Here is a 16,231-nt window from a genome sequence, read left to right on the forward strand (position 1 = left end):
CTGTCTTCCTTCTCTCACCCCAACCGGTCGCAGCAGATGGCCGCCCCTCCCTGAGCCTGGTTCTGCCGGAGGTTTCTTCCTGTTAAAAGGGATTTTTTCCTTCCCACTGTTGCCAAAGTGCTTGCTCATAGGGGGTCATATGATTGTTGGTTTTTTCTCTGTATCTATGAAGCGCCTTGAGGCGACTTTTGTTGTGATTCGGCGCTATATAAATGAATTGAATTTAATTGAACGCCTCTGACTAGAGTAAGCTTTATTCAAGAAGAAGAATTATATGACTTGTGAAACCCCTCTATGTTTATGTGCGTACACAGAGTCTGGAGCAGAAAGCCTGGCTTATCAGAGAAAGTTGATAACCACCATAGTGATATCGGTTCTCTCCATCTGGGTTTCAGGTTTTGTTGAGCCAGATAACACAAAGAAAGACTGGCTGCTCTAAACTTCGTCGTACTGTAGTGCTCAAGTCTCTCAGATCCACTTGCAAAAATCTCTTACATTTTCAAACAAAATTGTGTCAGAGCCTTTGCAGTCGCTGCTCCATGGGTGCAGAATTAGCTACGACTTGACATAAGCATGTGCTGCTATTGGACCACCAGAGACCTTTGCTTTTAGTCTAGGCTCAATGCTTGCCTTTACTCTCTGGCCTTTCCAGCCCACCAATCTCTCTTTATCGTTATATCTGTAGCTCTGTTTATCCTCTGCTGTCCTCTGGTTTTGTCATTATGTCTTAATTCTGTATTCTCTACTTATACTTATTACTTTTTTAATGTATTTACATAACTGTGTGTAAATATGTAAACATTCTACAGCACTTGGACAATGAAAGCTGTGTTTAACTGTGCTTTATAAACCAATGTTACATACTTACTTAACCAGAACGGGGTTAGCTTTAGCTGGCACTAGACTGAAAACAGCTTAAAACATGGAGGCCATTTTTGTGCTTATATTTAATTTTAAATCTAATAGGGCCTCTATTTTTTATCAACGAAGTGTATAATAAAAAAAACCCAATTATTTTATAGATGTTTTACAGAGTTGCAACATATATTTTTGTTGTGCCTCTTACATTAAGGGAAAGCTAGTCAACAAATTTACAGGCCATGCCAGGTCATGGAAAACTGATTATGTGTATCTACTCACCCCTTCTACTTGACATCCTGAAGTATGTTTTTATTACTGATGATCATGCCTACTAACATTTTAATTTTTCCACTAATTATGCTACCATACAACTACAGTTAAATTGTTATAAAGGGTACTTCTGTCAAAAAAGTGTTGACAAAATGAATGAAATTACTGCAAACAGTAAACTATGAGCCTCTGGTGGGTCCCTGGTGCTTCGACAGCTACACACACAAATAAACTAAACTGCTGTAATTTAGTAGAAACCCTAAGTGAGAGGGGAAAATGATGTTAGTTTGACATTCCAACCTTTGCAATACTGCCGGGTAACCTCTCCATCATATCTGCACCACAGGGCTTTCCCATCTATCAAAGGTGCACCAAGGGAGCGCCTGGCCTGTTTCAGGCTTTAATGACTCATTAGGGGCTGCTGTTACATGGGAGGAGAGTCGCTCAAGCAGAGTGGAGCTTGCAGTTCACCTTGTATTTTAATTAAAATGGCTTCATAATCACTTCAGTGAGTGCCCCCATAGGTAACTGTGGAGTTACATTTTATGTGAGAAACAGTTTGATTGTGGTTTGATGTGAGCAGTTCTAAATGTCATTATGCCCCACAGCAACAAGAATAATGGAATCTACTTATTATCAGTAGAAAAATATATTATTCCAAATAGACAAATGCATTTTTTTGAGTGTGTGTTTCTGACTCTTATTAAATGTGCCATAGCCTTCAAACAGGAGTAAAAAATTGTGGGAATGATTGTATTTAATTAATAATTACATTTAACTAAAATTACATAATTAAACCCGTGTGAGCGTCAACACATGCAAGGTAGCTCAAAGTTTAAGAAAAGAAACATCCAAACTGAGGATCCAGCTTGAAATACATTGAAAAACTGTGACTGATCAGGTAACATGCTTTTACACTTACAACATCAAGCAAAATGAAACTAAACTGAACAAAAGCAAATCAAAGCTCCCACATGTGGGATAAAACTCATCACCTCTTGGTTAACAGCTTAACTTTAGCACTTCTTTAAGGAGGCCATAGGACATGTATGGTAACATTTAACATTTCTTCATCTCAGTCCAACAATGAGAAAGACATGTGACATAGAGGAGGTGAAAAAAAAAGGGTAAATACTCCGTTAAAGATGAGAAAACAACTGCCAAAGACACAAAAGTACTACTGGCTGGAGAATAGGTAGATAACTGCAATGGGACATTGCAGGAGCCCAGTTGTAGGATATAATAATAACCACTGCAGCCTAAAAGAGTGCCTGAGGAGCCCAGTTGTAGGTTATTAAGAGTCGACTGTACACTTTTTTCGTGTTTTCCTCCAAAACAATAAGTTCCATTGGAGCCTCTTTGTCTCTCACTAGCAAAGTTGACCCAGACAACACAGTAAAGCTAGTTCTCGGCTACGAACCCGACACGATTTGCATTACAGTTACACCCCCCCCCCATGGGAGGGGTTTGTTTGTCAGTTTGTTAGCAGTCTAGCGTCCAAAGTTTTCGAGATATCATTTTCAACTTCTTTTCACCGAATGTAAAAATCAGAAAAACTTTATACTACCAACATTTTTTTTATGGATTGTCTTCAAGCTGCATAACTTTATACTAGTCAATGTCACAATGTCACCATCACAGGCTGACTTCATCATATCGTAATAAAAATATAAAAAAAAAAAAAAAAAAAACATACTCTGGGGGGTTGCATGCTCTAAGTGCTCTTGTATTTCAGTGCAGTTATTGGGTGATTTCATAGAGTTACCTCCAATCAATGAAGCACTTATACAGTCTGATTAATGGAACAGTGATCTAACAAACCTGTCAACAATATGTGTCTTTGTCTCACACCGGTTTTAATAGAATTTTGCACAGGCAGGACCTGTTCCTTCTTCATTACCTCTTTAATTTAGCGAACGGTGAGTCCACAGATGGCCATGGAGACGAAGGTGACTAATAATAATAGATATTCCAAAGAAAGCCATCATGTCTTTTTTTGTCTTTCTTTTCTTACACAGATGTTACAGAGTAACTTAGTATGAATATAAATGAGAGTGAATGGAAGAGCACTTATCAGCACCTGTGAATGACTAGAGTAGATATAACTAATTAGCTCTGACTTTACTGGCCAATTAATGACAGAAGTCCATCTGTGTGCAGCTATTTGTCACCGACTTCTGTCTACTTCTACACAGCAAATTCAAAAGTGTTAAATGTTTTTGTGTTAGTAGTCTTGCAAAAGTAGAGTTAATTTTACTCTAAGTAGAGTCACATTCTTTTAATGTAACTCTGAGGTGTAAAATGATAGTAGTTAAAATCGAGTGTTAAAAATGAGTGTTTCTATGTCAAATCTGGAGGTGTTACAATGGAAACATTAACTCTTGACCTCTTAACTCTGAACTCCTACAGGGGCGATGACACCAATAGAGTAAATTCACAGACTCCGCCCCCGGCACCATAGGCTCCAATCAAAGCTGAAGTGAAACCGTTTCTGAACATTTTGCTCTACATATTTGAGTTGTTTGCCATGCTTGGTAAGTCATTTTTTCAAAGATTGTTTCGATTATTATTATTAGCTTTTACTTCTGTGGCTCTTTAGAGTTGAGACAAAGCTGTGTGAAAGGCATTAGCCATGTTGCTCGGTGACAGCATAATATTCTGTTTTAGCTAGCTGAAAGGTATTGTTTGCAGGCAAATACCACAGCCTTGAAAAAAAAGCTTGCATGTGAATTTTCAGTCAAATTTTTGGTCAAATACACCTAAAACAATGTCTAGAATGTGAAATGTTGGTATAATGGTGCTACTTGAAGCCTGAAAATGATCTCCCATAAAAACAAAAAACGAGCAAACAGCAGTAGCAGATGTCCTGACTGGGTTCTACGTTAACATTTAGATCCCTCCAGAGTTTTGTGCACACGGTTTAGGTAAAAATTAAAAAGGTTGAGGTTTTACATTTAGTTCAGTATTACCTGTTGCCTGTGTCCTTGTCTTTTGGGAAAATACTTTACACAAGTAATGGCTCAAAGAGGATTGCTTTTTTTTTTTTTTTTTTTTTTAACTGTGCTGCAATTGATTACTGGATTACTTGTGCCATTAATTAGTGTCAACTAATTTTTATTCAATCTCCACATAGCATATGCTTGTGAAGATGGAATATGGGGGAGAGCAGAAGTGCGTTGAAGTTCCACAAAGTGATGAATAAAGGACATGCATATTGTATTGAAGAAAAAAGTGATGAGAATGCTGTTATTTGCATTTACCAGCTCACCTATGTCAGACCTTTTGATAAACAAAATTCTAATGAAAGTGAGAACATGTACATTGTCATCTTTCAGAAAATGTTTTGAAATTTTGGTGCACAGTTCAGAATAAATGTTTTTCAAAAATCATTGTGTCTTTTTAGTAAATGTTTATTTACAAAAGAAATTTCTTGAAGTTCAGAACAGTAAAATTCCAGCTTTTTAGAATTAATTAGAAGATAACTCTTACATAGTTAAACTAAAATACTCTTTGAGAGTTAATATATAAACTCTTAACACCTAGTTATCATTAGTAAGTGTTAAATTATCAACTCCAGACAGATTTGGTGTTTAAAACTAAATCAGAGTTAACGTACCAACTCTCCAAATAGAGTTAAATTAACACTCTCTGGTGTGGACCCATATAGACACTTTAATAGTGTTGAAATCAAATCTGACAGAGTTAATTTGGACATGCAGGATTTGCTGTGTATCACTTGTGTTATCTGTTGACAGAGTCTGTAGTGTTTCACTTCTTATTTTATTTCCCTTTTCATTGTACTTTATATATGGGCTGCTTCACAGCCTCTGTCTTTATCTGTTCATTTACACTAGCTTGTTTTATTTATAGCCTGATTTGACCCTGGGTAGTTTGACTCAGCATGCTTGCTCTTTTTAACAATGCACTGCTGCTCGGGGCTTTAAAAACTAACCTTTTGGCCAAGCAGCAACTGTGGCACCAGGGTTCAGTATTTTTTTTCTCTTTTGTCTTTGAAACCAGATGAGAACTTGAAAAACAAAGACAGACTGAGAGATGGCCACCTGCCAAAATGATTGATAGAAGTGAAGGAAGAGTTTGAGCCAAATTTCCCTAGCATTTTGGCAGGTGGCTGGTGTTAACATGCAGCTTTGGCTCAGCAACTCCCCACACTGCACAGCCTTTTCCTAATTATGTTTCCTCACAGTATGGAGCCCCAGCTTATTATCCTGCAAGTCTGTATGGCAATGTGAATGGGGAATTATTGGAGGAGGCATCTCCACATTGTTTCTGCCTCCTTAAGCAGAATGCACAATAAGGCAGGCTTCGACTGGATTATTATTGCTGAACGCAAATGTTGAATTGTGATCTTTCTTTTCACTGGTGCAGAATTTACATCGCAGGCAACACACTGAAGGATGTGTTGTGGATCGTGTCCCTTTGTAGACCTTTTTAATGTTTCTAAGTACTAATGATGTGTTTTTGTGGCGTGGCAGAAAGTGACAGCTCTGCAGTTGCATATGCATATAGCTTTAGAGAGCTTTATAATAAGGGTTTCTGCAGGCAAAAACATGGATGTGCCATGGGCTCCCCAGGGTCACGTATAGTAGCCAACCTTGTAGGAACGTGAAGAAAGTGGAAAGTAAAGCTCTTGGCTCTTTTAAAGATGACACTTGGGTCAATATCAAAACCCAAGAAGTAGAAGCCTTCACTGCTCACATACACTCAGTGGATAGAAACATAAAGTTCACCAGCGAATATTTGGACTGTTGAGGAGAATGGAAACTTCAACACTGGAGTTTACAGGAAGCCTGCACGCACTCGGGCCAGTATCTCCTCTTTGACTCCCACCACCCTCTGGAACACAAACTTGAAGTAATCAGGACCCTACAACAATGGGCAGAAAATGTTCCCTCTAAGCCAGAAGGGAAAAAGAGGGAACACACATGTAAAGAAAGCTCTAAGAAAAGAACATGTGATCATCGTAATTGGGCCTTCATGAAATCAGCAAAGATGCACAGAAAAGAAGGTCAGACACCAACTACAGACAAACAGAACAATATTGTCATCCCTTATGTAGCAGATTTGTCAGAGAAATCAGGAGTCCTCTCCAAGCACAAGATCCCAGTGTACTTCAGACCCAGCCACACACTCAGACAAAAACTGGTTCATCCCAAAGACAAAACTACCAAACGCAAACTTAACAACATAGTGTATGCTGTACAGTGCAGGTAGGAATTCTCAGACCTCTACATTGGACAGACCAAACAGCAACTTCATAAATGCATGGCACAACATAGAAGAGCCCCCTGGACAGGACAAGACTCAGCTGACCATCTGCATCTAAAGGACAAAGGTCACTCTTTTGAGGATGCCAATGTTCACATTTTGGGCAGAGATGGTTTGAAAGAGGAGTGAAAGAAGCCATCTATGTCCACTGTGAACGACCATCTTTGAACAAAGGCGGTGGCTTTCGACTCCAACTGTCTACCATCTATAATCCAGTTTTGAGATCCCTTCCCAGACGCCTTAACGCCCACTCACATCTTGCATCAGGTGATCTCAATAAGTCACATGATAGTTTGAGGCCCACTACCGAAGTCAACAACCCTCCCAAGGGACGTCTTGATGTATGCTCAATCATCCAGGTAAGTAAATCTCCAAAAGTTGATTCCGTTCATCTGGACGTAGCGTTTTGTGCGAGAAACGTTTCGTCACTCACCCAAGTGACTTCTTCAGTCTCAGCTGACTGCAGTTTTCCCCAATCTTATAAACAGTACATTTGCATAATGACTGAAACCAGCCCAGTGAAGGAACAATGGACTGGGAGGTCAGTTCTTTAATTTTAATTATGCAAATTCTCAAAAATGTACTGTTTATAAGATTGGGGAAACGCTACGTCCGGATGAACAGGATCAACTTTTGGAGGCCTCCCAAGGGACAACTCCCACTAGGTTTAAATACCCGGGACTCTCCACCATTTGGTCTTAGAACTGAAGAAGCTTATCAATTAGTTAATTACTATGGTTTTCAATCATTCAGAAAAGTTACAAAATTCGTGAAAATACAGTTCACATTTTCCAAAGCCATCAAGTGAACCGGACTGGTGTCTTTATTGGGCCAATTCTTACCGCTGGGACACTCCCGATCTATACACAAGAAAAACTAGAAATATCTTAGTTCTTTGAAGTCACATATAAAGCAGTTTGTGTGCTGCACATCACCCTGGAGCTGACAGGTGTGTAGGTAACCCTCCAATGTAAAGACGAAGAAACATCACATTTTGGTGACGTCCGTGGTTTCTAGACTTCAGGGAGACTTTGACAGCAAGTTTTTTTTCATCTGAGTATCAAAGTCTTTACATTTAATCTTTATGTTTATATTAGCCTCTCATCAGTTTTGAGCCTGTGAAATTTGGGTTCTGCTCATTAAAAAAATGGCTGCATCTCTGAAACTGTTCATGCATTACGTTGTAAAACCCGCTTAATCAAAACTGACAGCCTGCATTTCAAACACATATTGATAGTTGATTTACAGTCCACTGTTGCTGTGGACAGAGGCAAAACTACAAAACTTGTGTCTTTGACCCAAGCATTATGGAGGGCACTGAATGTCACTCAGCAATAACCTATTGGTAGAAAAAACTGACATTGGTAGATGCTTTAGTTGTTTACTTCAAAGCTGAAAGAAAATGAACTTATTTACTTCACCGGAAGAAACTGAATTTCACTAACTGACACACTATGGGGTCTGGTTGCTACATCGGTGTTAGTCTTTTCTGTCTTTAGTGAGATCATGTGTTCCTAAGGCATAGTTAAATTATAATTTCAGCTGAATGTCATAATACCCCATTATGAAAAAGTAATAACGTTTCCTTGAAATTCTTGTTAAAGCCCCCTAAATATAACATGTATGTAAATATTTAACCAGTTTTGAAATACGTTTGTAACATGACAAAATGTGGAACAATTGAAGTGCTGTAAAAACTGCCAAATTGCAGTCCAACCATAAGCCAACATCTAAGTGGTTCGCTGGTGACCTGGTGGATATTCAGGCAAAGCCTGGGTACCTCGCCCAGTATGAAATGCACTATGTAGGAAGGATACGAGAGTACATTTCTGTCCATTATGATCCTTTAAAAACTTTTTTTAAATACCTAAAATGTCACACAATTCTGTTTTTGCTTTAAACAATATCTCTGATGAAAGCATTCTATAAAAGCGATAGAACCCTTTTTTTTCTTTTGCATGTATATCATGACATCCTACATCACATACATTTGCTTTGTTTCACTTGGCTCCTGTTTCTGCCACCATGACATCTACTTCAAACGGGGGAGTACACTTCATTTGTGAGGAATCATAAAGGTGTTTTCAGCATGATCACTTAGTTTTAATTGTGCTACTACGTGTGTCTGTACCCTTACTGTCTAGGACTCTTTATTTCTGCTGACACATGGGTCATTGTCTGACAGACAGACACACCAACTATTAGCTGGAATTGCCAGAGGATCAGTCACCCCAAGTGCATCAGGTCTATGTAAAAGACAGACCCGGGGCAAAAGGCTGGAAGACCTGACCCAAATCTGTCTTTATACAAGGCCCTACATGTTGCTCAGGGAGCAACTAATAAGATTATTCAAATATCACAATGCAGTCAGCCATATTGGCACTGGTGTGTAGCTGATCCGATGCTTGATTAAAAGGATATGAAGAGAGCAGGAAGATGAGAAGAGAGAGAGATAACGTTCTACAAGATTCCCTAATTGATCTGGAAGGGAAGTGTGCTTAATTGATCTGGAGGATGCTGCACAGGGATGCAGGCACTTTCTGTGTGTGTGAAACTGGGTCGCTGGGGATGTGTAAAGTCTGGAAATTTTTAAATTCACATTGTAAACTAAAGCTAAAGCCAACTAGCACTGTTACGTACACCTGCGAGTTCAGTATACACTCACACACCTTGCCATCAACAACGAGTAAGAAGAGCCCCCCCCCCCCAAAAAAAATACATCCAGTGATACCCAGTCTAAGGTACTTACATGCCATATTGCGAAGAAAATCAGGGACACACAGAGGACCAGAGACAGCATGTAGCAGAAGGCAGCAAACGTGAACATAATTGAAAAGGGAAACGTGGATAATTTCCCGAGGAAGCACGATCCTGCAGCCAAACATCTAAAACAAAAGAGAGGCAAGGGGGAAGAAGAAAGAGGGGCAAGGGGTGTATGAAAAGAAAGTTCTCACAGTGCCATAGAAAGCCGAGGCGGTGCTGGCACCATGACTTCGCCCCTCACAATGTTTGCAACAATTTGTTGTAGAAAGCCCCTCTCCGGCTGATCAGCTGTGCGTCCACCCAGCAGCACCAGCAGCAGCGAGGCGACTCCGAAGTCAGAGCTGCTCGCAAATCAGTGCATGATCAGTGGTCGCAGTCCCGGTGAGCATAGAAATCACAGAAAGGCGCCGAGACGAGGAGGTGTCCACGCAGAGCCACTCGGGGAAGGTGAATAAGTAGGTAATCCATTCAGCGGCGGCAGGAGGAGCCCTGCTGCTGCGGCCTCTGCGCTGAGCTGCTGTTAGAGAAGAGCCCTGCCACAGTGCACAGCACACAGGCGGCAATAAACGCTGCTCTCACCCTGACAGACCTATCAGCAGAAGCGAGCGGAGCGCGCAGGGAAGAGCTGTGAACAGGTGGATTTAAAAGAGCAGCACCCGGTGTGCGTGCACGTGCGCGCGTGTGCTTGCAGATTCCTCTCCGCACACTCACAAACACACATACAAACACATACACATCGTTTTTTGTTTGCTAAATACTTGTGACCGCTGTGAATTGTTAGCTCTTGTTTGGCTGTGTGTTTGTGAGAGTATTTTTGTCCTTCGACCAAGTCTGTAACCAGCTAAGTGCTGCAACCAGATATACATACCAGCAAACAAAAGGACAGGAGCAAAACATCTTCATGTCGTGGACGGTCTTTAGAGAAAAATAAAATGTGCACATTATTAAAGCAAGTACTGACTCATGCACACATGTACATAAATACATGCAAACACATGTAATAGTGAAAATATAAATGTCTAAAATGATCAATTAATTTGAAATCACAAGTCATTTCTATCGTAAAGAAACTAATGAGGCCACAGCCTGCAGAACTGATAAACTGTGAGACTAACCCCACCGTCTGGCTCCTTTATAGAATGCAAGCTTTAAATCCTAATGGGGGAAAAAAACCCTCAACCAGGTATTTTGCTGTCTGCTGCTCTGCAAAAATATTAATAATAATATTGAGAAAACAGACTGACTGTTAACCATTGTTGAATCCAGCTGTTTGGGTTATCCGTTATTTTTTTCTTCATTTATTAAAGCCACAGACAAATAGCCAAAAGTCCAGAGAGCAAGCAAACAACAGGTGTGTGCTCTCTGAGTTGTTTTTAGCAAAATCACATTGTAATGTTTGATAAGGTCCAATGCTGAGAGTTAGTTTTCATTTTTGTAAGTTTCAGCGTTGATTTTAATCTTTTTGAAAAATGATATCATGGTTTAATTTGTCACAGGTGTGTGTTCACATGCTGAAGAATGTGAGTGTTCACAGCTCCTTTATACGCACGTGTTAAACTCAGTCTGGCACAGAATGGCTGTGACTGGGTGATGACTTGCATGTTATCATGGTTTGTGTCTGTACCAGTTGTACTCTCTGCTGAGTACTCACACTGACAAATTCAGTCCAATTCAATGTATATAGCATCAAATCACAACAAGGCACTTGCTTCGAGGCTTAAAATATGAAGTGCCTTGAAGCAAGTGCCTAGAGACCCTACAATAATACAGAGAAAACCCCAGCAATCATTTTACCCTCCATGAGCAAGGACATGGTGGCAGTGGGAAGGAAAAACTCATTTTTAACAGGACCCAGGCTCAGGGAGGGACAGTCATCTGCCACGACTGGTTAGGGGTGAGGGGAGGGAGAGGACAAAAGATGAAGAGAGACAGAGATGAATAATAACTAATTTGTTAAATGCAGAGTTGCGTTTGAACACAAAGTGAATGAAAAGAGGTAGGTGAAGAAGAAACACTTGGTGCATCATGGGAAAGCCCTAGTAGCATAAGTAAGCATAAAAAGTAGTATAGATTAATTTGACTGAAGAGGTGTTTTTGGTGTTTTTTGAACCTTTTTTACAATGTTATTGAATATTTACTGAGCATTTTTCATGCTGTTTTCTCAGCAGCATGAAAAATGCTCAAACTAAAAAGAAGGCAGAACTCTAAATTGCTGTGTTATTCCTTTTCATCAGCATGTAGTCAGTCGCTCAGCTCTCCTGTGACGCTACAAAAAATGACTGCAGTGCTGCTATGATCCTCTTCACCCTAATCACACACACAGACACAAGCATTCACACTCACTTCTGCTAAGCTTTTAGGACTCATCTTTGTCGCTGTGATACTGTGGTGTCACAATGTTATTCTTCCTCCAACAAATGCGGCAATATGATAGCACCGATGGCCACTTTGTGAGAATGTGTCAAAGTGTCAGGCATAGAGAGACAGGAGGCCGTGAGGATGAGAGGCAGACAGGTAAAGACAGGCGGCAGCGCACCGAGAGAAGTCTGCACATCAGCCAGTGATACAGTGGACTGAGCCATCGGCCAATCAGCCACAACATTAAAATCGATCTCATTATAATGCAATGTACTGCTGTGAAACCTTGGGTCTTTGTGGCATCTTTGTTTGAAAGGTTCCAATCAAGCATTAAAAAAAAATAACCTGAAAAATGAAGCCAAATGGGGAGTCCCAAAATCTCCAGTTCCTCTAATGGCCACTCTAGCAAAGCTCTTGCTTCTGTGTTTGTGGCTTTGATGCCTTTTGGAGCACTTGGTCACACCAGAACCTTCATTTTGGTGGTTTTGCGCCATTCACAGGTGGATTTGCTAGTGTGTTTTGGACCGTTGTCTTCTTACATAAGTGTAAGCATAAGTGTGCTTGAGCTTGAGCCTGTCAACCACTAGGCATCAGTGAGCTGGGACGAGCTTTTAATTTAAAAAAAAATCATCAGTGCAAATTCTTTGCGTTGATGCTTTGTTTAACGCATGCTCTGTGGCTCTCTGACTTTACCATTTAAATGCAAGCACTTCACCCATATGTGTGACTAAAAGTAGACCTGCAATAGAAATGTGTTTAGAAGCACACATACAATGTACTACAATATTAAGACAATGCAGCCTCCATTTTTAACAAAAACGCTGATAACACAACATCAGCAGTGAGTATGATGCTGTCATGGTTTAGCGTGGAGGCGGTGCCTGCATGCCCTGCAAAAGAGTGAAGAGACGGAGCTGTTGCTGAAAAGGTGAGCTCAGGTGGAGTGAAAAATGTTTTTTTCTGGCATCAAACCACATGATCAACAAATTCATGATGAAAAGTGAACTTTTTAGCTGCTGCATCCATCGTTTGTTTTATACAGCAAAAGTAAAGCTGCAGAAGCAAGGCCACATGTGCGACCGGATATGCGACCCATATCCGATCATGGTATGACAGTGTGAACGGCACAAATCCGATCTTTTCAAATCCGATCTGGGTCACTTTCGTATGTGGTACTGAATCCGATACATATCCGATGTTTTAGAAAGCGACTGCTGTTTGAACGGTCAAGTCGCATTAAATCCGTCTTTTACGTCACTGACACAAGACAGACGCCAATTATCAGCACTGGAAAAGTGCCCGATAACACATCGCGAACGCTTCCTGGCCATCGAGTGTAGATGTCAGTGAAACTGTTGGGAAGACAACGTTGGATAAACGTGAACATTTTATTTGTACTGTATAATCTGCAGATTCTGACAGAAATCCGCAACTATCCTTTGAAGTACCGCTCTCTAAAACAGCAATAAGGATAATTATTAGGTTATTTACATTATTATGTAAATAACAAAATAACTTAAAGCAAAAATTGGGAAACGTAAAGTCCGAAGTCTTTATATTAAGGGCCATCAGTCAAACAATATTGTTTGCTCTGGGTCCAAACAGAGCGCGTTGTGTGTGACATCTTTTGCGCATGCGGGCCGCTTTGAGGGTTCACACTAGAGCACGTTTGCTGTCGCATTTTATTTGTAGTGTGAACGAGCAGACAAAAAATCGGATTTGATCAAAAAATCGGAATTGAGCATTAAGACCTGCAGTGTGAACGTAGCCTAAGTCTGACACAGTTCTAAAATTAGGCAGCTTGCTGAAGGTGACAGCTTTTAATTGCAGTGATACCTGCAAGCACAATAACCAGGTCTGAGTCTAAAGGGGGGCATGGGGTGTAGTAGACCACTTTTGTAACCCTATTTTTAGATTTAAAGTAAAATAATATAAAAATACATAAAATCATATTAATTATTGAAAATCTTAAAATAAAAGCTTTTTTGCAGGCGAATAAAAATACACATAGGCCAGTAAAACCCACATGCTCTTTAAGGCTTACAACGACATGCTGACACTCATTCACTAGCACGCTTATTAAACACACATTCAAATACAGATACAGATACACATTCACATGAACACACACCAAACCTACTTCACTGAGCAGATAAAACACTCTCAGAACTCGTTTAATGTAAGAAAGCATCCCAAAATAAAACTAGAGTAAAGAGCATTTTATTTTATACCTTAGTTTAGGTTGCATATTTCTATCCATCCATTCTGTTCTGCTTATCCTTATCAGGGTCACCGGGGGGCTGGAGCCCATCCCAGCTAACACAGGGTACACACCCTGTTTGTATTTAAGAAAGTGTTTAATACATTAAATGTTAATATGGTACGAAAATACAATAAAACGGTTTTGTTTTTTGGACAGATGTATGCGGTTAATTAGCATTGCAAGTGGATAAGATGCTTTATGCTGAATTAGATTTTTCCTGGCTACCATCACAGACTTCTCACATTTTCAGTTTGAGTAATTTGTATATGAAACACAGTCTTCATTGTTATTTATTTGCTTGCTGTTCTTTTTTTGACTGATTATTTGTAGCTGAGCCAAATTTCTACAGTTTTCTTTTCTAGTATTTCACTATCTTCAGTGCCACTGTGGGCTGTAGTGGGAGATACATTGCACTCAGGAGAAACTTTATCAGCCTTACAAATTCGGAACCATATTGCATTTTTCTACTTGCATTGAGATGAATGAGATGTTTTACCAGCAGATGGAGCCAATTCTGTTCCTACTGGGGGCAAAGGCAGATTTTACATATCTCAGTATTTCAAAATCTCCACTTTTCTTTGATAACTGATAGTATTTATTCTTTATTTTTTTTAAGACAAGGACACATACCATCATTACTCTGAACCCTTCTGTGAAGGTACAGTGAGTTGAAAACTCATGTTTTATATATTTTCAAATGAAGAAGTATTTCTGAATGCAGCTATTTTGTACAGAAAAGCTAAGCCACAGGAATACACCATCTCTTTGTTTTTGTTTCCTCTGCAGTCTGTTCACTATTTAAAGGAAAAAGGAGACTGCTGGACAAAGAAGACAATATTGAGGAAGGAGTGAAACAACTGGATGAGTGCAAAACCTTTCATTAATGGTGCCCTGGTCAGAGAATAAAACCTTTACCATTGCATTGAAAAAAATGAATAATTCTAATGAGTAAATGCTTTCAATAAAAGCAAACAGTTTATAACAGCTGACATGATTGACTGATTGATTCAATTTATTTATACAGCACCAAATCACAACAACAGTCACCTCAAGGTGCTTTTTATTGTAAGGTAGACCCTACAATAATACATACAGAGAAAAACCCAACAATCCTATGAGCCCCCATGAGCAAGCACTTTGGCAGCAGTGGGAAGGAAAAACTCCCTTTTTACAGGAAAAAACCTCCGGCAAAAGCAGGCTCAGGGAGGGGCGGCCATCTGCCATGACTGGTAGGGGTAAGAGGAGGAAGACAGGATAAAAGACATGCTGTGGAAGAGAGCCAGAGATTAATAACAAGTATGATTCAGTGCAGAGAGGTCTATTAACACATAGTGAGTGAGAAAGGTGACTGAAGAAGAAATACTCAATGTATCATGGCCATTATTACAGGGTCACCTGATCCAGCCCTAACTATATGCTTTATCAAAAAGAAAATTTTTAAGCCAATATAAGAGAAATATGCTATTTCTTTCTAGTCCCTGTCAGTACTCTTGCTGCAGCATTTTGGATTAACTGAAGGCTTTTCAGCGAGTTTTTAGGACATCCTGATAATAATGAATTACAGTAGTCCAGCCGAGAAGTAATAAACGCATGAACTAGTTTTTCAGCATCACTCTGAGACAGGATATTTCTAATTTTAGAGATATTGAGCAAGTGTAAGAAAGGAGTCCTACATTGTTTAATATGTGCACTGAAGGACATATCCTGGACAAAAATGACTCCAAGGTTCCTCACAGTGTTACTGGAGGCCAAAGCAATGCCATTCAGAGTAAGAATGTAGCTGGTCTAGCACCTGATCTAGCACTTAACACTCACTGACTGCTTTGTTAGATGCACTTTACTGTCAGGTTTGGCACAAGCAGGACCCAAATGCATGACTTTCTGCATGAACACAATGCATTTACAGCTAAAATTACAACAAAGGTGCCAGTAATCCACAGTGCACATGTTTCTCTGTGTGTCAGTTCCCAATTCCTGTGCAGTGATTTTCCACTGTGGTGAATGTTCCGCCTCTTTCAGTGTCTATGTACATTAATGCCCAGCTCCCTCCACACGTTTCCGCAATCCTCCTGGAAACAAGAGACGCTACAGTAAGTACATTCCCAAGACAACCACCCAACAAACACTTTCACCTCACGAGCAGGAGACCTGACTGTGTTCATCATACAAGGACATGTAAATGGAGAGTCCTCTTCACACACCAAGGTCAGTTATGCTGTTCCACAGGGTTTGGTGCTAGGACCAATTCTGTTTACATTATACATGTTTCCCCAAGGCAGTATCATTAGAAGACATAGCATACATTTTCACTGCTATGCAGATGACACCCAGCTCTATCTATCCATGAATCCAGATAACACACACAAATTAGTTAAACTGCAGGAATGTCTTAAAGACATAAAGACCTGGATGGCCGCTAACTTTCTGCTT

General features: G+C 40.0%; 1 protein-coding gene across 2 annotated transcripts in view; it reads right to left on the reverse strand.

The window, feature by feature from the left end:
* cnih3 (cornichon family AMPA receptor auxiliary protein 3) overlaps window positions 1-9,846 on the reverse strand; it is a 155,728-nt gene extending 145,882 nt beyond the window's left edge. For both annotated transcript variants that reach the window (XM_005752886.1, XM_005752885.1), the window contains exon 1: window positions 9,167-9,846. In XM_005752886.1, coding sequence (XP_005752943.1) covers window positions 9,167-9,244 — 78 coding nt within the window. In that variant the 5' untranslated portion in view covers window positions 9,245-9,846. The remainder of the gene's footprint in view (window positions 1-9,166) is intronic.
* Between the last annotated feature and the right edge of the window lie 6,385 nt (window positions 9,847-16,231).

This window comes from Pundamilia nyererei, unplaced genomic scaffold, assembly GCF_000239375.1.
Source record: "Pundamilia nyererei isolate P.nyererei 1_Seehausen unplaced genomic scaffold, PunNye1.0 scaffold00389, whole genome shotgun sequence".
Taxonomy (NCBI): domain Eukaryota; kingdom Metazoa; phylum Chordata; class Actinopteri; order Cichliformes; family Cichlidae; genus Pundamilia; species Pundamilia nyererei.